The sequence below is a fragment of the Meleagris gallopavo genome, chromosome 6 (assembly GCF_905368555.1).
Source record: "Meleagris gallopavo chromosome 6, MGAL_WU_HG_1.1, whole genome shotgun sequence".
NCBI classification, from domain to species: Eukaryota; Metazoa; Chordata; class Aves; order Galliformes; family Phasianidae; genus Meleagris; species Meleagris gallopavo.
In genome coordinates, this window is record NC_139409.1 from 4,011,792 (window position 1) to 4,033,754 (window position 21,963).

Genomic DNA, 21,963 nt, shown 5'->3' on the forward strand with positions numbered 1-21,963 from the left:
AAAAGGAAAAACAAAACAAAACATGAGTATTGCAATGGAAATGAAGCTGCTTTGGCATCCTCACCTTGCTCCTGGGTGGGAGGAGAGAAGACGGGGGAGCTTTGGGCAGCAGCTTTAGCCCTGGATCTGCATGATCCCCTCCCTGCCAGGAGGCTTGGAAGGAAGTGGGAAGGCTTCCAGCTGGGAGCTGCCTGGCTGCAGGCTCTGGCAGGGAACAGACGTTTGTTTGTGCAAGCATCAGCTCCTAGCTCTGAGCAGAGCGAGAGGGACTCGGAATAACTCTGGGGCTCCATGTGGGGTTGTGCTCTCTGCATTTGGGAAAGTGAGACATGGGGAGGCTGAGAGTTGGGAAGAGAGGAGGATGGTGAGGTTCAGCAAGGGCGAGTGTGGGGTCCTACGGCTGGGGGGGAATAACTGCACGCATCAGAATAGGTTGGGGTGAGCTGGAAAGGAGCTCTGTGGGGAAGGAGCTGGGTGTTGTGGTTGACCAGCAGTTGGCCAACCATTGACCACAACTGTTGTCCCCGGCTCATGGTCACCCTGAGTGCGTTGCAGTGGGACTCTGGGGGGTGCACTGCACACAGCGTGGCCAGCAGGGCAACGGAGGTTCTCCTGCCCTCTGCTCTGCCCGGGTGAAGCCACATCTGGAGCACTGGGCCCATTGCTGAGCTCCCCGGTTCCAGGCAGACAGGAAACTGATGGGGAAAGGCTGAGAGCCCCGGGTCTGTTCAGCCTGGAGAAGACAGGGGGGATGTTATTTCCTCTGGAGATGTTCAAAACCCACCTGGGTGCTTTCCTGTGCGACCTGCCCAGGGAACCTGCTTTAGGGGGAGTAGGACCAGAAGTTCTATAGAAGTCCATTCCAACCCCTGTGCTTCTGGGATTCTGCACCCCACGCGTGGCAAAACGTGCAGCCCTAAAGCAAAGCCCTTCTAATTCCCACCGCCTCTCCAGCTGCCGAGGGAGGAGGATGGGAACAAACCCCACAAAGCTTCTCTTTGCTGCGGCTCTCCAAGAAAAACAGCAGCAACCCGATCCCTTCCCGTGCGTGCCGCCCAGCCCTGTGTTTATCCTGGAAGCGAAGCCCCATGGATGTGCTGCTGCTGGGTGTGCTGCTGCTGGGTGTGCTGCTGCCCACCGCCCCGTTATCCACCGCCCCACTGCCCCCCACACCACGCGAGCTGGCCCGCAGCGTGCTGGAGGCACACGGGCGCGATGCGGGCAGCGGGCTGAGGCTGCTCAAGCTGCAAGGAGTCACCAGGACGGTAGGAGCCTCGCTCGGGTTCCCCGCTGGGTTTTGGGGAAGAGGGAGCCTTCTTGTTGGGCCAAATGCCCAGCAAACGTCGTTTCCTTGCAGAAGTTTGACTGGGGCACGCACTTCACCATCAATCTCACTGCCCGTGAGACCGCCTGCCCTGCCGGCCCCACTGCGCCACGCGGTGCTGCATGCAGAGCCCGGCCGGGCCAGGTGGGTGTGGGGCACGGTGTGGGACCCCCTCCCAGCACTGCTCCCTCCTGATCCCCCCATCCTGCAGCAGGTCCAGCACTGCGTGGCCCAGATCTCCGTCTTTGCCTTCCTGCCTGACGTGCCGCTGTCGCTGCTGGAGTGCAGCCAGCAGACGGTGAGGGCTGCGTGAATTCCTCCTCCCTGCATCCCCTGCACTTTGGGGCTGAAGCCCACCCCCATTTCTTATCCTTCAGGCCAGCAGCTCAGGGCAGCCCCGCTCCAGAAGCCGGCACAGTCCTGCCACCCCACGAGCCGTTGGCCTCAGGGAGCTGGTGCCATCCTGAAGCCCACGAGCGCATCCGTCCTGCAGCAGGGGCCATGCAGACCTCATCCATGGACCCCATCCCATAGACCCGGAGATTGAAATAAAGATGTTCCAGGGCTGTGCTGTGTGTGTGATGCCTCGCCCCCATCCCGCCATCCTGCAGTAGAATGGAAATGAGGTTGCATAAACCCGCAGCTTTTGGGTCACGGTGGGGTGGCTGCAGCCCCACGTGCAGCATCTCCATCCCAACTGCCAATGCCACGTTGGCCAACCCTTGGGCTGATAACAGATGGCAGCATACGGGGCTGCTGCACACGTCTGGCTCAGAGCCTGGGGGGCTGTTGCAGGGAACAGGAACGGACCGTGGCTGCTGCATGGGAGGTACCTGGGAGCACAGCCCCTGTGGTTTGGGGACAGAATGCTGTGGAGATGGTGGGGAGTTGCACGGGAAATGGCTTGTGGGAGTGGGTGGGTCAAAAAGCCTTCACGAGGAAGTGGGGACAGGGATGGGAAGGAGTTCTTGAACCCAATGGCAGCTGTCCCATGGGTCTGGGGGTGCCAGGAACCTCCTCTGTCCCTGGGATCCAGACTGTAATGGGACGGAGTCTGATCCATCCCTCCATCCCAGCTCTGTCACTGCCGTCTGTTCCCTGGGGGCCATTTTGTGGCCATGTGGCCTCTCAACCAGAGCACCCCATGCCCTGCAGCACAGGCAGGGATGTGGGATGTAGCCTGGAGTGGGACAGGGCCCCACAGCCCATGGGCACAGCCACATCCCCACCACAGCTTTTCCCCCACAGATAACTGCCACGTTGTGGCTGCTCCTCCTGGGCCCACGTTTCCGCGTTGCCCAACTTCAGGGCCAATAAAAGGCATTGGGAGCAGTGAGTGGGCACGGGGCGAGGATGCTGAGCTGCTGGGTGCTGGTGCTGGCGCTGCTGGGGGGGGCCTGCGCCCTCCCGGCCCCCCTGGGCTACTCCCAGGCTCTGACCCAGGCTGTGGACTCCTACAACCAACGGCCTGAGGTGCAGAATGCCTTCCGGCTGCTCAGCGCCGACCCCGAGCCCGGCCCGGTGAGTGCGTGTGGGGACAGCGTGGGGACAGCATGGGGATATCAGGGAACAGCATGGGGAAACCGTGAGGACGCTATGGGGAGATACTGGGGACATCCTGGGGATGGTGTGCAGACATTATGGGGACAGCGTGGGGACACTGGAGAACGGAACATCATGGGAACATCCTGGGAACGGCATGGGGACATGGGAGGGACACCATGAGGAGAGTGTGGGGATAGTATGGGAACATCGTGGGGACAGCATAGGGACAACTTGGGGATAGGATGGAGACACTGTGTGAACAAGTTGGGGACACTCTGGGGAATAACATGAAGGTATCCTGGGGGCATCATGAGGACAGCATGGGGTCAGCATGGGGATGGCATGGGGACATCAGGGAGACACAGTGGGGACACTTTTGGGGACACTGTGGGAATGTCGTGGGAATGTTCTGGAGGCATCCTGGGAAAATCCTGGGGCCACCTTTGGACATCAATGGGACATCATGGGGAAACCCTGAGGAAGGCGTGGGGTCAGCATGAGGACATCATGGGGACAGCCAGGGGACACGAAGAGCGGAACGCAGAGCTGCTCCCCCCCGCCCGGCACTGAGCCGTGCCCGGAGCAGCCGGGGGTGCCGGGTGGCTGCCACCACGCTGTCCCCTGCCCCACAGAACGTCCAGCTCAGCTCCCTGCGCAACCTCAACTTCACCATCATGGAGACGCGGTGCCAGGCGCGCTCGGGCGCCCAGCTCGACAGCTGCGAGTTCAAGGAGGACGGGGTGAGCACCGTGCTGGGCTGGTGGGTGCTGGGGGGCTCCCGGGGGGAGGGACAGCCCCGTGTTCAGTGTCCCCACTGCTCACAGCTCGTCAAGGACTGTGCTGCGCCCGTGGTGCTGCAAGGTGGCCGCGCCGTGTCCGATGTCACCTGCGTGGACTCCATGGCTGATGTGAGTGGGGACACAATGGGGGGTGGTCCCAGGGGTGTTTGGGACCCCCTACGGCCAGGATCCCATTCCCCTGTTGATGACAACACTTCTCCCCACAGCCCGTTCGTGTCAAGCGCTTCTGGCCGCTGGTGCCGGTGGCCATCAACACAGTGGCTGCGGGTATCAACCTCTACAAAGCCATCAAGAGGAAATGAGCTGTCCTCAGAGCCACTGTCACCCCTGTCCCTCCACAGCCCCCCACCCAATAAAGCTGTTTTCTGGCCATGCTGTGTCTTTGCTTTGTGTCTCTCCTGTGAGTGATGCTGATGGGGACAGTCCCCATGCTGTCCCCACGGTGCCACCTGCTGCCCATCCTGTCCCACAGCATGGGGTTGGGACCTGGGGACACCCAAGGAGATTCCAGATGTGGGCTGGGCATCGGGAGACTGCAGTATGCAGTGCTTGGGGGTGTGCACAGGGCTGCATGAGTCCATGAGGCCTTTGTAGGGGATGTAAGGGGAAAAGAGGGGACATGAGGAGGATGTCCTCAGGGCCCTGCTGCAGCCACAGCCCTCCAGCTCCCATGGCATGAGATCCCCATGCATCCCTACGTCCCCATCCTAAAATGCTGCTGACAGCCTCGGTGGCAAGGCTGGGGACAACACTGGATGCCCCTGGATGGGTCTGCAGCATGAGGGTGGCCTTGGGTTCAGAGCCCCAGTGTTTGAGGACAAAACACCACGAGACAGTGATGGGTTGGATGGGAAAATGCTCATCAGGGCCGAGAGGCTCAACAACCCTTGTTACAGAGGACAAGAATGGGGCCCTAATGGCATCATCCCCCTGATAGGAAATGTCCTCATGGCGCTTGGGGCCGTGCATGGTGACTGTGGTGACCTCCAACCCCGTGCCTCAGTTTCCCCATCAGGCAGTGAGAGGAGAGCCCAGATGACACTCGGTGGCCACACGTGGCCCCATTTATTCATTCAGCCAAAGCGCGCGCTGCCCTGGATGGTGATGGTGACCCTAGGGCGGAAACGCCGGAACTTGCTCAGGAAGCGGCCAAATCTGCCCCGCTGGACGAGAACGGGCTGTGGGGTGAAGGCTGGTGTCACTGAGGCAGTGGAAGCCCGCCTCTGAGACCCCACATCTGGAGCCCCATACCTGGGACCCCGCATCTGGAGCCCCACAGTCTGGACCGTGCACATGCCCGGGACCCTTCATCCCTTTCTCTATCATCCCTATCACGGAGACATCAGAGCAACCCCAAAGCTTTCTGAGAACAGGGACCCCTCAGAGTGTGGGGCAGGATTAAAGGTGCCAGCATCAGCATCCCACCCCATGGACCCCACACTCACATCTGATGAGGCATCTCTGCAGCGTAGATTGATCTCGGGGGTGTCCTGCAGGATGGTCACCGGCCCCGAGCAGTCCCTGATGACCTGAGGACACGCACTGTGTCACCTCACGCTCCCCAGCTGCCCTCCCCACCACAGCCCTCCCATCCTCACCCCATTCTCCTTGAAGTCGCAGTCATTGATGGGCATCGGTGCCCTTGGGAGGCACTCTGTCTCCATGATGGTGAAGTTGAGCGCCCGCAGCGTGCTCAGATCGACACCCTGTGAGGAGTGGTCACCAAGGGGTCACCAAGGGGTCACGTCCTCCCTATAGAGCAAAGCCCCCTCCAACCACCCCCTTGGTGTCCCCAAAGCGTCCTCACAATATTCCCATGACCTCCCCATGGTGTCCCCATGAAATCTCCAAGGTGCTCCCATAGTTTCTCTATGATCTCCCTGTGATATCTCCATGGTACTCTCAGGATGTCCCCAGTGTGTACTACAGTTGTCCCCTTGTCATCCCAATAGTGTCCCCATGATGTCCCCAGAGTGTTTGCACAGTATTCCAACAGTGTCCCCAAGGGGTCCCCAAGATGTTCCCACTGTGTCCTCCTGATAACCCCATGCTATCCCCACGCTGTCCCCATGCTGACCCCAAGATGTTCCCCAAGATGTGCTCATTATGTCTCCATGCTGCTCCTAGGATGTCCTCAGGACGTCTCCAGGCTGACCTCAGGATTTCCAACCCATGATGTTCCCCAAAGTGTCACCATGCCGTCCCCATCGTGTCTCCACGCTATCTCCATGAGTTCCCCAAGACGTCCTCAATATCTCCCCATCGGGTCCTCAGGGTGTCCCCATGATATCTCCATGCTGTCCCACAGTTGTCCCCATGGTTCCCCTACTGTCCTCACGTTGTCACCAGGATATTTGCCAAGGTGCTCCTACAGTGTCCCCATTGTGTCTCCGTTCTATCCCCATTCTATCCCCGTGCTGTCCTCCCAATCTCCCCATGCTGTCCCCACGCTGTCCCCACACGCACTCACCGGGCCGGGCTCGGGGTCGGCGCTGAGCAGCCGGAAGGCATTCTGCACCTCAGGCCGTTGGTTGTAGGAGTCCACAGCCTGGGTCAGTGCCTGAGGGTAGCTCAGTGGGGCCGGGAGGGCGCAGACCCCTCCAAGCAGTGCCAGCACCAGCACCCAGCAGCTCGCCATCCTCACCCTGTGCCCATCCCGTGCCCCCAGTGCCTTTTATCAGCCCCAAAGTTGGGCAAGAAGGAAGGAGAAGCCACAATGCGGCCGTTATCTGCAGTGGGGACGTGGCTGTCCGCATAAGGCACGGGGCACATCCCCTGCTTTGCTCCGTGCCCCTCTCCCTTTGGGTCATGGCTACGGGGACAAGCTCACGGCACAACCACAGGGACACACACACACGGCCACAGCAGGCTGAAAGGACCTTTATTGGGGACACTTGGTGACAGCCACGCTGGGGCTGCTCATGGCTGGGGCGTGCTGGTGATGTTCAGACGTCCACGGACGTAGAAGGGACTGCGCTGCCGCAGGCGCTTCCTGATGCCATCCCACCACTCCCGGATGCGGGTCCACCAGTTGCGGATGGGCTGCAGGGAGAAGAGGTTTTGTGACCCTCGGGGCGATGAGGGAACCTTGGTGGCCCCATGGTGGGGGATGAGGTCTCTCACCTGCACCCTCAGTGGTCCGCAGCGCAGCTCAGCAGTGGGCTGCTGCTCCATGGATACGGTGCCCACGCAGCGCTGCAGGGCCTGTGGGGAGCGAAGGGTTGTGTGGGGCAGACCCCACCATGACTTCAGTTTCTCTCTTGGCCACCCACCAACCCTCAGCCCCCATGGGATGGGTCCTCACCCCCAGCTCGCAGCTCCTGCAGTCGACCCCAGGTGGGCACGGGGCATCCTCCACAACGAAGCTCACCTCCCGCCGACGTTTCAGGGTTCCCACCTGCAAGGGGACAAGAACCAAAGGGATGGGATGAGACCCCGAGGCCCACAGACCCTCCAAACCAGCCCTCAGCCTTGAGATCCAACACCCCAGCACTCACCCAGCCGGGTTGGGGTTGTGCTGCCCGCAGCCGTAGGGTGCATGGACCTGAGATCCTCTGGTTGAGCAACCGCACGGCTGCCAGGATGGCATCCAGGTAGGTGGACCAGCGCCAGGGCCAGGATGGTGAGATGGATCCATACTGCTTTGGGGTGATGGGTCCATCCAGCTTGGGTGTAATAGAACCATCCAGCTTGGGTGTAATAGAACCATCCAACCCTGGTGGGATTGATCCATCCAACCCTGGTGGGATTGATCCATCCAACCCTGGTGGGACAGATCCATCCAAACCTGATGGGACAGATCCATCCAACCCTGATGGGACAGATCCATCCAACCCTGGTGGGATCGATCCATCCAGCCCCGGTACAGCAGACACGTCCAGCCCCGGTGTGACAGCTCTGGATGACCCCAGCAGCAGCAGCAGCAGCAGCAGCACCTCGGAGGGCCACATCCTGCTCATGACCACCCGCAACCTCCTCCTCTGCGATGATGAGCGCTGTGCTGGTGCTGCTGGAGCCCCTTTATGGCCATCCCAACATCTTGGGGCGTTCCCAGGAATCCCCGCACCCTGCACCTGGGGGCAGCCCAGCCTCTAAGAGGGTCAACAAACCCCCCCATCTCCACGATGGCACCGGGGATTTCCAGTACATGAGGATGTTTGCGGCATAGGAGAGGATGGCCAAGTCTTGCATCAAGCCTACTGGGTCCACGCCAGTCACATTGGGTGGTGGCACACCTGGGAAGTTCCACTGAAGGCCATAAATCTGTCCACAGCTCTGCAGGAGCCACCCTGCAGCACGGCGCCTCTGGCACCAGGCCCAATGCATGGTATGGGAACAGCCTGGGTACATCATGGGGACACTATTGGATGTATTGAGGACAGTGTGCGGACAGCTCAGTGACAGCATGGAGACATAATGGGGACAACAGGTGGACAGATGAGGGACATCCTGGGGACATTTTTGGGATGTCTAGAGGACAGCACGGGGACAGCCTGGTGATAGAATGGAGACGTAATGGGGACATGCTGGGGAAGGCATGGGGTAGCATGGAGATTAATGGAGGCACCATGGAAACACGCTGGGGACATCTTGGGGATATTGAGAGGACATCCTGGGAGTATCCTGGAGACACCATAAAGACATCATGGGAACACTGTGTGGACTTCGTGGGGACACAGTGCAGACACGGTGGGGACACCTCATGGACATCATGGGAACACTCTGGGGAGACTCTGGGGACACCAAGAGGAGAACAGGGTGAGGATGAAGGGGCCATGGTAGGGGGCAGCTGGGGAGCATGAGGTGACACCATAGATGATGAATAAAGGGACGAGAGGGGGTCTTGGACATGCGCAGGGTCCCAGATGTGGGGTTCCCAGTATGAGGTTCCAAATGCGGACTCCCAGCTGCCACATCCACATCTGAGGTCCTCTTGGCAGTCCCCAGACCCCAGATCATGTTCAGGAATACAGTGGGGAGCAGTTGGCACCATTTGGGCAACACGGGACTTCCCCTAGATATCCCAAGAACCATCCCCATCAGTGTCACTCAGAAGAGACACAGAAAAGAGAGTGGCCGGGAAACACCTTTATTGGATGGAAGGCAGCAAGGGGACAGTGGTGGCAGTGGGTCTGGGACAGTTCATTTCTTCTTGATTGCCCGGTAGAGGTTGTATCCCGCAACCACAGTCCTGATGACCAGCGGCCAGACGCGCTTGACACGGACAGGCTGTGGGGAGAAGTGTTGTCATCAACAGGGGATATAGGGGTGTAGGGGGTCCCAAACACCCCTGGGACCACCCCCCATTGTGTCCCCACTCACATCAGCCATGGAGTCCACGCAGGTGACATCGGACACGGCGCGGCCGCCTTGCAGCACCACGGGCGCAGCACAGTCCTTGACGAGCTGTGAGCAGTGGGGACACTGAACACGGGGCTGTCCCTCCCCCCGGGAGCCCCCCAGCACCCACCAGCCCAGCACGGTGCTCACCCCGTCCTCCTTGAACTCGCAGCTGTCGAGCTGGGCGCCCGAGCGCGCCTGGCACCGCGTCTCCATGATGGTGAAGTTGAGGTTGCGCAGGGAGCTGAGCTGGACGTTCTGTGGGGCAGGGGACAGCGTGGTGGCAGCCACCCGGCACCCCCGGCTGCTCCGGGCACGGCTCAGTGCCGGCGGGGGGGAGCAGCTCTGCGTTCCGCTCTTCGTGTCCCCTGGCTGTCCCCATGATGTCCTCATGCTGACCCCACGCCTTCCTCAGGGTTTCCCCATGATGTCCCATTGATGTCCAAAGGTGGCCCCAGGATTTTCCCAGGATGCCTCCAGAACATTCCCACGACATTCCCACAGTGTCCCCATAAGTGTCCCCACTGTGTCTCCCTGATGTCCCCATGCCATCCCCATGCTGACCCCATGTTGTCCTCATGATGCCCCCAGGATACCTTCATGTTATTCCCCAGAGTGTCCCCAACTTGTTCACACTGTGTCTCCATCCTATCCCCAAGTTGTCCCTATGCTGTCCCCACGATGTTCCCATACTATCCCCACACTCTGCTCATGGTGTCCCTCCCATGTCCCCATGCCGTTCCCAAGATGTTCCCATGATGTTCCGTTCTCCAGTGTCCCCACACTGTCCCCATAATGTCTGCACACCATCCCCAGGATGTCCCCAGTATCTCCCATAGTGTCCTCAAGGTTTCCCCATGCTGTTCCCTGATATCCCCATGCTGTCCCCACGCTGTCCCCACACGCACTCACCGGGCCGGGCTCGGGGTCGGCGCTGAGCAGCCGGAAGGCATTCTGCACCTCAGGCCGTTGGTTGTAGGAGTCCACAGCCTGGGTCAGAGCCTGGGAGTAGCCCAGGGGGGCCGGGAGGGCGCAGGCCCCCCCCAGCAGCGCCAGCACCAGCACCCAGCAGCTCAGCATCCTCGCCCCGTGCCCACTCACTGCTCCCAATGCCTTTTATTGGCCCTGAAGTTGGGCAACGCGGAAACGTGGGCCTAGGAGGAGCAGCCACAACGTGGCAGTTATCTGTGGAGGAAAAGCTGTGGTGGGGATGTGGCTGTGCCCATGGGCTGTGGGGCCCTGTCCCACTCCAGGCTACATCCCACATCCCTGCCTGTGCTGCAGAGTATGGATGGTGAAGGGTCTGGAGGGCAGGATTGGTGAGGTGCAGCTGAGGGCGCTGGGGTTTGTTCAGCTCTGAGTAGTGAGGCTGAAGGGATGCATCATGGCAGCCAGCATTTTGCTGGGGGTCATCTCCAAGCTCATCACCACTGTGTTCTCACAAGAAAGAGAATAAGAATGGTGGCTGGAAGCCAGTCATGACCCAACACGGGAAATTCTCTTAAACATTTTATTGAGATAGTTCAGCAAAGGGTCAGGTTCCCACAGAGGTTGCAGCCCGGTCTCCTGTTTCATAGCTGCCACCCGTAGCAAAAATGAGCCCTCACAAAGATCACAAATTAAAGAATCATTAAGGCTCGAAAAGACCCCTGAGATCCCCAATTCCAACCCCAGCTCACCTCACTGCCCACATCCCTCAGTGCCACATCTCCATGTTTCTGGAACACCTCCAGGGATGGTGACCCCACCACCACCCTGGGCAGCCTGTGCCACTGCATCTCTGCTCGTTCAGAGAAGAATTTTCTCCCATTACCCAACCTGACCCTCCCCTAACACAACATGAGGCCATTCCCTCTCATCCTATCACTGTCACCTGTGAGGAGAGGCCGACCCCCACCACAGTTCGGTCTCCATTCAGGGAGCTGCAGCGAGCAGCAAGGCCTCCCCTCAATGGTTGGAAGAGCCCTCACAGCCCAGCTGTGCAGGGATCTCCTCCCACAGCCCCGTGCCCACATCCAGCCCGGCGCTGAGCTCTGCAGGGCTGTGACGGCCGCACACACTCCTGATGCCGAACCTCAATTTCTTCTCTTTTCATTTAAAGCTCTTCCCTTTGTCCTGTCACTGCTCGGTTGAGCAAACAGCACCGGGGCGTGCCCAGTAATAAATCTCCTTTTATTTGCCTTCCGCCTGCCAGTGTACCTCCCCGAGCTCTGTTTGGTTTCTCCGTTCCCACAGCCGGGCTCGGGGCTGTGGCCTGGCTGACCTGACCGGACCGAACCCGGCCAGAGCCGCGTGCACAGACCCGACCCCGTGCACAGCACCCGTCACAAAATGGCGGCGCCCGTCAGCCGCGAACCGGAAGTGCTTCCTCTTTCGCGCTCGATTCTGTCGGGGAACAAGGGGAGTTCAGCCAATAGAAAATGGCTGCGCTGTGATGATGTCATCATGCTGCGCCGGAGCGCATGCGCACTTCGTCTCATTGCCGGGCCGGCGTGCGGCGGGGCCGGGCGAGGTCAGCGCGGATGGCTGTGGTTCCGCGACTCGGGGTGATCGGGAGCGGGTTCGAGTTCTCGGGGAGCTGCGTGCAGGCCAGGATCGGGGTTTCCGAAGGGCTACGGCCTCTGAGGCGCTGCGGGTTCGGCGCAGCCTCCGGGCCGGGAGCTCGGCCGGTTCGGCTGACGGGGCGGGGAGGCCCAGGTCTCAGGTTGCGCCGGGGGAGGTTTGGGTGGGGCGTTGTGAAGGATCTAGCGTTGTGGAGCATCGGAACAGGCTGCCCCGGGAAGTAGGGGAGTCCCGTCCCTGGGGATATTTAAAGGACGTGTGGATGTGGTGCTGAGGGACGTCGTTTACTGATAGGCTTGGCAGTGCTGAGTTAATGGATGCACTTGGTGACCCTGGAGGCATCTCCCAACCAAAGTGATACCGTGGGTCTGTCCACGTGGGTCCCTTTCAATTTTATTCCATGGGGGTTTTCATAGGGATGCTCTATGCTTCTGTGACTGCAGCTTTAAACCTCTTACCTCTCCTCGTTCTCCCTGAACCTTCCCCTTCCTAAAGCCTTTCTTTCCCTCCTCCAGCCTCCCCAAGATGCAGTGCTGAGCCCCTCAGATCCCCGCCATGGCAGCCCGGCTGGTGCAGCGCTGCTGCTGGCGGCACCTCATCACCTTCACCTGCGCTCCTGCTGCTGCCCCGGCCACTCTGCTGCTGCCCAATGGGAAGCTGCCAGCAGCCAGAGCCCTGCCACACACGCCTCTTGCCTCCATCCACACCTCCGTCCCCTCCGCCTGGAACGCAGACAGATTCTCTGTCAAAGAGCAGGTGGAAGAAAACAGTAACTCAGAGCACAGAGCAATCCTGAATCTCATTGAGGCAGCCACAAGTCCTCAGGAACTCTTCCAGCTAGCTGAACTTCACTCTCTAAATAGCAACCAAGCTTCGCTGGTGGTTACTCGACTTTCTCGGCTTGCAGTGGAAAAGAACCTGGAAACAGGGGACATTCTGCAAGATGAACGATTTCAGCAGCTTACTGAGATCGTGGATTCTCAGGTGAGTTCCCTTCTTGTGATGGAGGCAGTTTGGAGAAAGAATGGGTCTGGGAAGGCTGGCCTGGAGCAGCAAGTGCTGCCTTTACCTTTCCCTTGTGAATTTTCACAGCTGGTACCTTCTCTACACTTGGTGGCAGAGATGTATCAGCATCAGGTCACACAGAAAAAAAAAGGATGCAGGTGTCTGTGGTTCAGCAGAGAGGGTGGACCCCAGAGCTAGGAAAGCCAAGCTGCTGTGCTGGGAGAGCAAGAAGCTGAGCAGCATGGCCTTGCTTCCAAAAGGGAAGTGGATAGGAACACATCTAGCTGGGATATAATCAAACAAAGTCACTGCGAACACAATTGTTTCTCTCCAAAGAGCTCTTCCTGCAATATGCAGCTAACTTGATGTAAGAAGTCATTGTGTAGATGCACAGGGACTGGAAGTGTTCAAGGCCAGGTTGGATGGGGCCCTGGGCAGCCTGGTCTGGTATTAAACTGGGAGGTTGGTGGCTCCGCCTGTGGCAAGGGGATTGGAGATTCGTGATCCTTGAGAGCCCTTCCAACCAAAGCCATTCTGTGATTCTGTGACTAAAATTAATCGCCTTGCAACATCCCCGTGTCACCAAATTGGAGGCTTTGAACATTAGGGTCTGGGCTGACGCAGCACACAAGGTCAGACCAGGGAGAGCAGTCTGCGTGGTTTGGACACCAGAAGCTCTGCTTGCTTTCTCAGCTGCATCCTGCTTTGGGATTTCCACTTCAGGATTACCCTGAGAGCATTCAAGTCGTTCTTGTAGCCAAGCACTGAGCCATCCCTGAGTTTTAGGATGTTGCAGTGCTGGAGTTGGGGCAGGCAGGGCAGTTAAAGAATCTGTTTGCTGGAGGCCACCTGGTCCATCCTGCCCTGAGCATCACTGGCTGTGATTCTGCCTCGTTTGTTTCACTGCTCACCGAGGTCATATTCCAGCCATGCCACGGGGAAATTTAGGTGCGTGCACCTCCAGAGAAGGGTAAAAATCTACTTAGATATTTTTACTTGCCTCCCAGATATCTCAGGTGTGGAATAACACCTTGGTGGGCCTCCTGAAGAGCCTGTATTCGCTGGGGATGGGGAGCAGCAGCAGGGAGATGCAGTCTGTGGAGCACGAGGTGCTGTGGCGGTTGCGGCGGCTCACCTTCCGTCAGCTCGCCTCCTTGGCAGAGTTCTTGGCTGTCAAGCAGGGCAAGGAGAGCAAACTGCTCAACGAGGTCATCAAGAAGCTGGAGCTGCGGTGGACAGAACTAGAGGGCACCAGAACCGTGGTGATGCTGATTGCCAAGGTTGGGCACATCTCCTCAGTGCTGATGGACCGTTTAGAGGACAAGGTATGGGCTTGGGTGCTCCGTTCCCTTTGGGTGGGATGTCTCCTGGGGGTATGACAGTGTGAGGGAAGTCCTCTGTGGGCACTGCTCCACCAGCACGTTCCTGACAGCCTGTCTTGCAGAGGATGCAGGTTGCTTCCCATGTGCAAAGGTGCTTAAAAGAAACGTTTTCCTCTTTGGAGCCACACAGATGGGGAGCTCACACGTGGGAGCTCTCAGAGCTGCGCTGGTCTGAGCTGCTCAGAGGTGGACTGGGCTGATGTGCTTTGCCTTGCAGCTAGAATTACCTTAGCTTTGTGGTAGAATTACCTTAGCTCAGCTGGCAGGCGGTAACTTGCAGAGGCAGCACAAAGTCACTGCCAAAAGCATCGTCCTCCGTGAAAGTCAGGCTGTGAGCAAAGAGTCTGCAGGGAGGTCTGCACTCCAGTGGGTCCCTCTTTCTGTCACTTCCAGGAGTAGGGAAATGTCTTTTGGGTTGAAACTGCCGCGGGGCCATGACTGCAGCTGCGTCAAATTCGGTCCTTGTCCAGCCCCACGCTGGGGACCGGCCAAACAGCTGCCACAGCAACAACCCCTGCAGCTCATGGGCCCCACTGTTGTTCTCCCTCAACCCTGGGGATAAATAAATGCTGCAGACATTGCACGTGCCAAAGCAGGACGCTGTTGTGGGGTTGTCAGCTTATGCAGAGCTGGAACTCCAGATGGCTGAAGTATGTGGAGCTCTTAGAGCGGGTCCAGAGGAGGGGCACTAAGATGATCAGAGGCTGGAGCACCTCTCCTATGAGGAGAGGTTGAGGGAACTGGGCTTTTTTTAGCTTGGAGAAGAGAAGGCTCTGGGGAGACCTCATTGTAGCCTTCCAGTACTTGAAGGGAGCGTATAAACAGGAGGGGGAACGGCTGTTTACGAGGGTGCACAGTGACATGACAAGGGGGAATGGTTTTAAACTGAGACAGAGAAGGCTTAGGTTAGATATTAGGAGGAAGTTTTTCACTCAGAGGGTGGTGAGGCACTGGAACAGGTTGCCCAAGGAGGTTGTGGATGCCCCATCCCTGCAGGCATTCAAGGCCAGGCTGGATGTGGCTCTGGGCAGCCTGGTCTGCTGGTTGGTGACCCTGCAGATAGCAGGGGAGTTGAAACTAGATGGTCATTGTGGTCCTTTTCAACCCAGACCATTCTGTGTTGGGCAGATGAAAACAGGAGTTACAGTGGGAAGCAAGGCAGTGATTCAGCAACGTTTCCTGCATCAGTTGTTGCATGCCAGCGTTAGGATGTATGAAAACCCTGCAGTCCTTGGAGGGGCTCTGCCAGCAGCCTCCCGGAGGACGGCACGTCCCGCTCCACATAGCGGAGTTTGCTTTGTGCCTGCCTCTCTATGTCTCAGTGTTTCTTACCAGGCTCTGGAGCTTGCTGAGCAGTTCAGCCCTGAGGACATAAGGAAAATCACACTGGCTCTGGCGTACCAGAACCGGCGCAGCGTGCCTCTGCTCCGTGCCATGTCGTACCACCTGATTCAGAAGCACTCAGAGCTCAACCTCAGCATCCTGATGGACCTGATTTTCGCCTATGGTAAGCGGCTTGGTTGTATGGTGACCCTTTGAGTTGGGCATTACTGTGCTTGCATAAGTCAGAGAGAGCCCTCTGTGTGGCAGCACTGTGCTTAGTGTGGCTCTGTTCCTCGCTGCTCTCACCCCCGAGCCCCCTTTGCCCTGGTTTTCCTTCCAGCACACAGGGCAGTGGCATTAAAATAATTGGTTTCTTTTCACCCAAGGTGTCCCAGTGGCAACATGATTAATATTTGAGAAGTGGCATGGTGCCTTAGGTACAAGTGCTGCAGACAGCCAGCACTGTGACAGCCACCTTTATTGCGTTCCTGGCCACAGGGTAGACCAAAGCCTTCAGATATGGGTGGTGACAGACCTGGTGCAAATCAGCTCTGTTAGCCACTGGCCACCACTAACTGATAATGTGTGTTGTCATCCTTGGTGCTTTGGTTTTTCTTCCCTTCTTTCTATGTGTTTCCATGTGTTCCTGTCCAGAAATTGGGATGAAGCTGCTCTTCATTTCACTGTCTGGTTTCTGGTGGTGGGAACAGATCTGTCCAACACTGGGGCAGTGTGGTTGTCATGGGTTGGATGTTCTTTAATAAAAAGAAATCAACCTGCTAGGCCTGGCCTTGGAAGGAGCTCATGCTTATTGTGTTGATGTTACCATCTTGCTATTCAGTTGATAAATCTGGAATGAGTTTAAAGGGAAGTAAGGGGTGGATGTTCCACATCACAGCCTCCAGATCCCTGCTGGATGTCCTTCTGTGACACAGGAGGCCCAGCAGCCCCCATAATATCCCCAAGGTGGTGGTCCAGTAGTTTGGGAGCAGTACTGTCTCTTGCAGGCTCAGGGCTGTAGCAGCTCAGTGTTGGGAATGCTGGATTGAGAGCTGGTGGGAGCAGCAGGACCTGGCTGGGTGAGAAAGGGCAGGGCCATGAATCACAGCTCCCATACCGGCTCTGTGTCAGTGGCTGCCACTTTCTTTTGCTCCTTTAAGGAAAACTGAATTTCCACCAGCCCCAGGTCTTCCAGAAGATAGCCACTGACCTGCAGCCCCACGTTTCTGCAATGACACCCGTCGAGGTGACGCGCTGCATCCGCTCCTTCGCCCTCCTCAAGTGGCTCAGCCTGCCCCTGTTTGAGGCCATCTCTCAGGTGAGGAGGCAAAGGGCCTGGGTAGCTGCTGGTACTGCTGGTACCAGTATGACTGTGACACCCAGAACAATTCTTCTCTTTCTAGAGATGCTCCACTGCAGTCAGCAGTCAGAATCCACACGGCTCTGGGGTCAGCTTCAGCTCTTTCTGAGCCTCTGCTCCAGAGTGCTGCGTTCCCCAGGCAGCTCCCAGTCTCTGTTCCATTCTGATGCTGCACCTGTGCCTGCACCAGGCAAATGGGGATATTACAGAGCTCTGCTTCCACTCACAGCTTTCCCCTGTGCCAAGATAAAATCCTAGGGAGGCACTGAAAGATCCTCTCCTTCTTGTTCCCATCTTGTCATGGGTCTGGGCATCTCCTTGGATGATTGCAATCTTTTTCTGTCAGTACTCATTTCTCAACCTCTGGTTTTGCTCTCTCTGTCTTCCAGTATGCCCTGGACAATGCCAAGCAGCTGTCCACTGCCCACCTGTGCAGTATCATCCTGTCTTTTGCCCGCCTTAACTTCCAGCCCAGCGGAAGCGAGGACTTCTTTAACATGGTAACCTGCCTCCTTTTCCCCTCTGTGTCAACTTTCCTCCTCCCTGGAGTCGGTGGGAGGGCTGCACATATCCTGGCATAACCTGGAGCACAAGTGGGTGCAGGAAATGGAAATGGGGAGCCCAGAGCTCAGGCCGGGCTGAAAAACCCATACTGATGCCCTGTGGCTGTGTGCTGGCTGACAACCAAACTGTTTTGCCCCTGGCTAGCATCAACTCCCTGTAGGCTAGCTCTTCCAGCAGACATAAGCAGCACGTGGTTGTTCAGGTGCCTTCCTGAACTCTGATTGCTGCAATTAGCTCCATAACAAAGCCATAAGATTACACATTCTCAGCAGATCAGAGGTCTCCCAGCCCATCCAAACCCTGGGTGTGGCAGTGCTGTTGAGAAGGATGGAGGCTGCCATCTATAAAGCTGTTCACTGCTGCCCTGCCTGGGAGCTTTGCAGGGAGATTTCTGCAGCCCAGGGTGAAGAGATGAGACCAAGTGGAGGGAGACCTTCATGCCACAGAGATAAGGGTTAGCATCCCTGGTTGGCAGTGGGGTCTGGACTCTTTGCCAACATTAATCACAGTCAGCATGAAGGGAGATTTTGTAGCAAGTGCAAAACTATTGATTTTTGAGGCATTGCAAAAAAAAAAACAACCAAAACACACAAAAAACCAACACCAGCACCTGGAACTGTGAACCTGCAGCAAAGCAGCTGTAGAGAAGTCCTGAATTCTATCAGCAAATAGCCCAGTAGAAGCACTGCAGAAGCAGGGCCATCTGCAGAGATGTGCTGAGCTGTGGCTTTGGCTCTGGCAGGCCCATGAGGAGCTGCAGGGCCAGCTGGACAGCCTGGAGCCCCAGCTGCTGACCGACCTGGTCTGGTCACTCTGTGTGCTGCAGCAAGCCAAGCCTCCCTACCTGCAGCATGTGCTGGCACCCAACTTCCTCGCTGCGATCCAAGGTAAGGTGGGACATGGAGCCAGAGCTCAGGGAGTGGGAGTACTGGGTCTGGTGCATCTACATTCTGGCCAGCACAGGCTGTGAGATCAGCTGTTGAGCTTGGAGGGGTTGGTCTACCCTGCAGTGTGCCTGTGGGGTTGAGCCCAGCAGGGTGCCACTCAGCTTTCTTATGCCCCAAGGCTCAGCTTTGTTCTTGGCTCCAGTGCTGCCTGCACATTTTCCCCAAGCACTTGGACGTGAGGGGAAGGCTTGGTATTTCTTAGCCACACATGGGGGAGGTGCAGCCCAGTCAAATTCAGTCTCTGCCTCCTCCATGGCGAGCACTGGCCATCCGGCTGCCACAGCAACGTCTGTAGTCCATGGGCCCCACGTCCCCTCCCATGGGACCCCGGGGATAAAATCGTGCCACAGACACTGGGGCTGTGCCCTCCAAGCAGGGGCTCAGCCGGGTCTCGCCCTGTGCTCAGGCAGTGCTGCCCCTTCTGCCCATGCAGCACGTATGTGGCGATCTGCATCTTGATGCCAGCAGTTAGAGATCCATCCTGGTGGATTATCAGGCCCTGTTTGAGCAGCAGCAGTGGGATTGGAACCAGAAATCCTGATTGGATGAGCTGAGCAAGCCGCAGGATCAGCTCTTTGTTTTTCTCCTCCTGCCAGGCGATCTGTCCCCCAGGGCTCAGAACTTGCGGATGAAGCTCATCCAAATCAATGCTGCTGCCAAGCTGGAGAGCCCTGAGTACCAGGGGCCGTTCCTGCCGGCTGGGATGCTGAGTGCTGCAGAGCCAGCAGCAGAGAAGGTCACCCTGCTGCAGAGCAGCTTGCGGGAGGCCCTGGCAGGCGTGCTGGGCAGCCAGGACAACGGGCGCTGGGATGTGCACACCATCTACGGCTGGCAGATCGGTGAGCACAGCCTCTCCTTGGAGCAGCAGGGCCTCACTGGGGTCTGCATGCTGCAGGGGGATCAACATTAAGGCTTTGTGCCTGAGGTTATCCTCTCGTTCTTTACCCTCACATCCCTCTGCCTCACCAAAGCAGTCCTGTCAAATTCAGTCCCTTCCCCCTCCGTGGCAAGGGCCGGCCATCCGGCTGCCACAGCAGAGCTGTAGTCCATGTGCCCCACGTCCCTTCCTGTGGGACCCTGGGGACAAAATGGTGCCACAGACAGGCATTGTGCTGGAGGTGGTTGGGGCCCTGCCTGATGGATGCCGTGTCCCATGTCAGCCCCACTGTGAGGGCATCCCCAGCCTCCATGGAACAGCATCCTCAGGACTCCTTCCTTTTCCTCCTCTCTGCAGATGCTGAAGTGGTACTGAACAGCGAAAATAAACCTCTCCCCTTGAAGGACTTTGCTGCTCCCCATCTGCCCCACTCAGAAGGGACAAAGCCGCTGCCGCCGGGTGCCAGGAGGTGGGTTTGGGCTCAGCTGCACCAGGCACAGTGGGAGAAACAAGGCTTTGCTGTCCCCGTGGCTGACTGCAGGCAGCAGGGGACAGTGCTGTGGGGATGCCAGCGTGCCAAGGTCACTGTGCCCAGCTGTGTCCACTTGTCTGGACAGAAAAGGGGGTAGGACCATGCCAAGCTGCCGTGGGTCACGTTGCAAGGAGCAGGGCAGGATGCCGGCTGTGGCAGCAGCCTCCCCTGTCTGGCACGTCCTCCACAGAGAGCCTGTGCCAACTGTCTGCCACCGTTCCTGGCTGCCCGCAGAGCCCAGGGGCCAAGCTGACTCCTTCCTGACTGGGAAAGGCAATGTCTGCCATCCAGCGTGGGCTGCGGATCAACTAAGTTTGAGCCATCAGTGCTCAAAGCTGCTCTGAGGCTGAGGTTGCCCAGCACCAATCTCACTGCTCCCTTCCACCCCTCTTGCAGGGTCGCCTTCCTCAGGTGGGAATTCCCAAATTTCAGCAACAGGAGCAAGGAGCTGCTGGGCCGTTGTGCCATGGCTCGGCGTCACATCCAGGCAGCCGGCTTCCTTGTTGTGGATGTGAGTATCCAGCCCTCTGCACCCGGTGCTGACCGCGGCCCCGTGCTGGGATTAGCCACCGTGATCCCCTCCGGGCCACCTGTCAGGCAGCCCCAGGGCAGAGAGGGGATCAGTAATGGAGGAGGACAGCAGACAAGGTCTTAACACGCTGATCCCTGTGCCGCAGCGCTGCGCTCCATTGGGGCCATGCATTATTCAGCCCCCGGAGGTAATTATAGCTGTGCTGGCAGAGCTGTGCAGCCGGCAGGGATGGCTCCATTGGGGCAGGAGGGCGGCGTGCCACGTGTCCTCCAGCACTGTCACCCCACATCAAGCTCCATTCCCTGCAAGCAGCCCAAATTTGCATCCCCTCGCACGGAGCTGCTGCTCTTTGATGCTGATACAAAGTGAAGCCCGTGCAGCTCGTGCGCTCGCTGGCTGGAGAGATTCAGGTGGGGAGACAGGAGGAGGAGGAGGGAACTGCTTCCTTCAGCTCAAGCCTTGTGCTAAATATAGCGGTGGTGGGCGGTGGGATCCCCCCGTCTGCTCCCTCCGGGGGGTTGGAGCCATCAGAACAAGTGAGTGCTGTGCAAACAGCATTCATTGCCTACCCCAGTGCTGTTCCCTCCTCCTGGTTGGCTGCAGCTTCTCTCTGAAGAAGTGATGCATCCTCACCAGGCAGGGGTTGCTGTGCTGCTGGGCAGGGAGGCCGGGATGCGCAAATGTGAGGAAGCAGACCATGAAGCCCTGCACGTACTCTGCAGCTGGGATGAAAAATTCAGTGGGTTTCAGAGTTCTGAGATCACTGAGAACTGGAAGGATCCGTTCTCTTCCCTGGGGTGGCTGCAAGCAGTCCCCATAGCAGTGCTTTATGCCATCCCAATTTGAGGAAATGCCCCGTAGCAATGCTTTGTGGTTTGAGGAAACATCCCAATGCCACCAAGGCTGTGATAAGGGAATGATGCCCTCCTTGCAGCCTCGTCAAATTCGGTGCCACCTCTGCCATGGTGTGCGCCGGCCCAAGGGCTGCCACAGCATCACCTGTGCTTCATGGGCCCCACATCCCTGCTGTGGGATGGCGGGGATAAAAACGTGCCACGTACATGGTTGGGAACTGAGCACGTCCCCTTGGTGTTGTCCCCGTCGTGATGTCCCTGTGGCGATGTCCCCGTTGCTCACTGCCTCTCCTCTCCTCCCCAGGTCCCCCACTATGAGTTCCTGGAGCTGAAGCTGGAGCGGCAGCGGGCAGCGTACCTCCGTGACAAACTCCACAAGGTGGTGGCCAAGGAGCTGGCCAGTTAGTGCCAAGCTGTGTTTCAATAAAGCCACCCTCTGCTGTACCGTGTCCCTTGTGTGTCCCCAACCTGTGGGAGTGGGGTGGAGAGGGGCTGTGCTGGTGGGCAGTGGGGTTTTGTTGTTCTTAACGGGGCTTTTGTTGGCGGTGTTCCTGGGGTGGGTGGACAAGGGTGGCACAGATGCCCCCCCGTGATGGGTTTTAAGTCTGGGGATGGGGGACAGCCTCCATCCAGTCTCCCCCTTGTCCCTGAAGCCGGGCACGAGGGCACAGGAAAGCCCTCTCGCCGTGACGCACGGAGCTGGCTGCCAGGAAAGGCTTTGGGGGCGGATTAAGCGGCCATCTGGGCTACGAGCAAACGGGTTTGGGCTGTGGGGGCATCGCTTACCCCCACTGCATCCCTTTCTGCCCCTCTGGCCGGTGCCCAATCAGCGCCATTTGGGGACGCAGCCGGGTGCTGAGTCACGGCTCAGCGCTGTTCCTGGCACCGGCATCACGCCAGGGCTGGCAGTGCTGCGTGCCCGGGTGGGAGGCAGCAGCACGGGGTGTGCCATGGGGGGGGGCTGGCCCTATAGGGGGAAGGGTCCCCAACCAGGATAAAGTGATCTGTGGGTGCTG

At 58.3% G+C, this 21,963-nt stretch overlaps 6 protein-coding genes and 4 non-coding genes across 15 annotated transcripts; 7 read left to right on the forward strand and 3 right to left on the reverse strand.

Moving 5' to 3' along the window:
* Positions 1-184: 184 nt before the first annotated feature.
* LOC146544058 (uncharacterized) lies at positions 185-2,203 on the forward strand. Of its 3 annotated transcripts, none has more exons than XM_085226919.1 (4): positions 185-1,265; positions 1,358-1,468; positions 1,536-1,622; positions 1,702-2,203. In XM_085226919.1, exons 1-4 carry the CDS (start codon positions 1,089-1,091, stop codon positions 1,789-1,791), a joined length of 465 nt encoding a protein of 154 aa, XP_085083045.1. In that variant the 5' UTR covers positions 185-1,088; the 3' UTR covers positions 1,792-2,203. The 3 variants fall into 3 exon arrangements, with proteins under 3 accessions (XP_085083045.1, XP_085083046.1, XP_085083047.1); XM_085226920.1 differs by having other exon boundaries at positions 1,539-1,622; XM_085226921.1 differs by lacking the exon at positions 1,536-1,622.
* Positions 2,204-2,545: 342 nt separating this feature from the next.
* On the forward strand, positions 2,546-4,039 carry LOC104911326 (cathelicidin-3). The gene is made up of 4 exons (XM_010712309.3): positions 2,546-2,845; positions 3,502-3,609; positions 3,694-3,777; positions 3,876-4,039. Exons 1-4 carry the CDS (start codon positions 2,678-2,680, stop codon positions 3,969-3,971), a joined length of 456 nt encoding a protein of 151 aa, XP_010710611.1. The 5' UTR covers positions 2,546-2,677; the 3' UTR covers positions 3,972-4,039.
* Positions 4,040-4,705: 666 nt separating this feature from the next.
* LOC100538374 (cathelicidin-2) lies at positions 4,706-6,316 on the reverse strand. Its single transcript, XM_003206909.4, has 4 exons — positions 6,140-6,316; positions 5,268-5,375; positions 5,115-5,198; positions 4,706-4,847 (listed from the first exon to the last, which is right to left on the reverse strand). Exons 1-4 carry the CDS (start codon positions 6,305-6,307, stop codon positions 4,743-4,745), a joined length of 465 nt encoding a protein of 154 aa, XP_003206957.1. The 5' UTR covers positions 6,308-6,316; the 3' UTR covers positions 4,706-4,742.
* A 238-nt stretch (positions 6,317-6,554) lies between these two features.
* Positions 6,555-7,657, reverse strand: LOC100538528 (cathelicidin-B1-like). Its single transcript, XM_003206910.4, has 4 exons — positions 7,167-7,657; positions 6,974-7,066; positions 6,793-6,873; positions 6,555-6,711 (listed from the first exon to the last, which is right to left on the reverse strand). The coding sequence occupies exons 1-4, from the start codon at positions 7,626-7,628 to the stop codon at positions 6,589-6,591; spliced, it is 759 nt and encodes a 252-aa protein (XP_003206958.1). The 5' UTR covers positions 7,629-7,657; the 3' UTR covers positions 6,555-6,588.
* Positions 7,658-8,742: 1,085 nt separating this feature from the next.
* Positions 8,743-10,230, reverse strand: LOC146544059 (cathelicidin-1). The gene is made up of 4 exons (XM_085226930.1): positions 9,922-10,230; positions 9,160-9,267; positions 8,992-9,075; positions 8,743-8,898 (listed from the first exon to the last, which is right to left on the reverse strand). The coding sequence occupies exons 1-4, from the start codon at positions 10,087-10,089 to the stop codon at positions 8,812-8,814; spliced, it is 447 nt and encodes a 148-aa protein (XP_085083056.1). The 5' UTR covers positions 10,090-10,230; the 3' UTR covers positions 8,743-8,811.
* Positions 10,231-11,421: 1,191 nt separating this feature from the next.
* Positions 11,422-21,396, forward strand: TBRG4 (transforming growth factor beta regulator 4). 4 transcript variants are annotated; one of them, XM_085226924.1, is made up of 11 exons: positions 11,422-11,521; positions 12,087-12,555; positions 13,584-13,901; positions 15,294-15,465; positions 16,442-16,599; positions 17,031-17,141; positions 17,948-18,092; positions 18,749-18,991; positions 19,387-19,498; positions 19,958-20,072; positions 21,252-21,396. In XM_085226924.1, exons 2-11 carry the CDS (start codon positions 12,127-12,129, stop codon positions 21,351-21,353), a joined length of 1,905 nt encoding a protein of 634 aa, XP_085083050.1. In that variant the 5' UTR covers positions 11,422-11,521; positions 12,087-12,126; the 3' UTR covers positions 21,354-21,396. The 4 variants fall into 4 exon arrangements, with proteins under 4 accessions (XP_085083050.1, XP_085083051.1, XP_085083052.1 ...); XM_085226925.1 differs by having other exon boundaries at positions 11,498-11,555; XM_085226926.1 differs by lacking the exon at positions 11,422-11,521 and adding an exon at positions 11,536-11,569.
* LOC116216777 (small nucleolar RNA SNORA5) lies at positions 14,398-14,539 on the forward strand. The gene has a single exon (XR_004160229.2). It is a non-coding gene; the product is annotated as a small nucleolar RNA SNORA5 (small nucleolar RNA).
* On the forward strand, positions 18,371-18,508 carry LOC116216778 (small nucleolar RNA SNORA5). Its single transcript, XR_004160230.1, has one exon. It is a non-coding gene; the product is annotated as a small nucleolar RNA SNORA5 (small nucleolar RNA).
* Positions 19,122-19,258, forward strand: LOC116216780 (small nucleolar RNA SNORA5). Its single transcript, XR_004160232.2, has one exon. It is a non-coding gene; the product is annotated as a small nucleolar RNA SNORA5 (small nucleolar RNA).
* Positions 21,023-21,158, forward strand: LOC116216779 (small nucleolar RNA SNORA5). Its single transcript, XR_004160231.1, has one exon. It is a non-coding gene; the product is annotated as a small nucleolar RNA SNORA5 (small nucleolar RNA).
* Positions 21,397-21,963: the final 567 nt, after the last annotated feature.

What these genes read in the sequence shown, in the direction of transcription:
- LOC146544058 (XM_085226919.1), top strand. Translation starts at nt 1,089, where the DNA reads ATGGATGTGCTGCTGCTGGGTGTGCTGCTGCTGGGTGTGCTGCTGCCC. An exon ending in TGCAAGGAGTCACCAGGACG is followed by an intron (nt 1,266 to 1,357) that starts GTAGGAGCCTCG and finishes GTTTCCTTGCAG; the next exon opens with AAGTTTGACTGGGGCACGCA. An exon ending in TGGAGTGCAGCCAGCAGACG is followed by an intron (nt 1,623 to 1,701) that starts GTGAGGGCTGCG and finishes CTTATCCTTCAG; the next exon opens with GCCAGCAGCTCAGGGCAGCC.
- TBRG4 (XM_085226924.1), top strand. Translation starts at nt 12,127, where the DNA reads ATGGCAGCCCGGCTGGTGCAGCGCTGCTGCTGGCGGCACCTCATCACC. An exon ending in GGACCTGATTTTCGCCTATG is followed by an intron (nt 15,466 to 16,441) that starts GTAAGCGGCTTG and finishes TGCTCCTTTAAG; the next exon opens with GAAAACTGAATTTCCACCAG. An exon ending in GCGAGGACTTCTTTAACATG is followed by an intron (nt 17,142 to 17,947) that starts GTAACCTGCCTC and finishes TGGCTCTGGCAG; the next exon opens with GCCCATGAGGAGCTGCAGGG.
- LOC100538528 (XM_003206910.4), bottom strand. Translation starts at nt 7,628, where the DNA reads ATGAGCAGGATGTGGCCCTCCGAGGTGCTGCTGCTGCTGCTGCTGCTG. An exon ending in CACAACCCCAACCCGGCTGG is followed by an intron (nt 7,067 to 7,166) that starts GTGAGTGCTGGG and finishes GTCCCCTTGCAG; the next exon opens with GTGGGAACCCTGAAACGTCG. An exon ending in GCGGACCACTGAGGGTGCAG is followed by an intron (nt 6,712 to 6,792) that starts GTGAGAGACCTC and finishes TTCTCCCTGCAG; the next exon opens with CCCATCCGCAACTGGTGGAC.
- LOC104911326 (XM_010712309.3), top strand. Translation starts at nt 2,678, where the DNA reads ATGCTGAGCTGCTGGGTGCTGGTGCTGGCGCTGCTGGGGGGGGCCTGC. An exon ending in CCGACCCCGAGCCCGGCCCG is followed by an intron (nt 2,846 to 3,501) that starts GTGAGTGCGTGT and finishes CCTGCCCCACAG; the next exon opens with AACGTCCAGCTCAGCTCCCT. An exon ending in GCGAGTTCAAGGAGGACGGG is followed by an intron (nt 3,610 to 3,693) that starts GTGAGCACCGTG and finishes CACTGCTCACAG; the next exon opens with CTCGTCAAGGACTGTGCTGC.
- LOC146544059 (XM_085226930.1), bottom strand. Translation starts at nt 10,089, where the DNA reads ATGCTGAGCTGCTGGGTGCTGGTGCTGGCGCTGCTGGGGGGGGCCTGC. An exon ending in CCGACCCCGAGCCCGGCCCG is followed by an intron (nt 9,268 to 9,921) that starts GTGAGTGCGTGT and finishes CCTGCCCCACAG; the next exon opens with AACGTCCAGCTCAGCTCCCT. An exon ending in GCGTGGACTCCATGGCTGAT is followed by an intron (nt 8,899 to 8,991) that starts GTGAGTGGGGAC and finishes TTCTCCCCACAG; the next exon opens with CCTGTCCGTGTCAAGCGCGT.
- LOC100538374 (XM_003206909.4), bottom strand. Translation starts at nt 6,307, where the DNA reads ATGGCGAGCTGCTGGGTGCTGGTGCTGGCACTGCTTGGAGGGGTCTGC. An exon ending in CCGACCCCGAGCCCGGCCCG is followed by an intron (nt 5,376 to 6,139) that starts GTGAGTGCGTGT and finishes CACTCCTCACAG; the next exon opens with GGTGTCGATCTGAGCACGCT. An exon ending in GCGACTTCAAGGAGAATGGG is followed by an intron (nt 5,199 to 5,267) that starts GTGAGGATGGGA and finishes GCGTGTCCTCAG; the next exon opens with GTCATCAGGGACTGCTCGGG.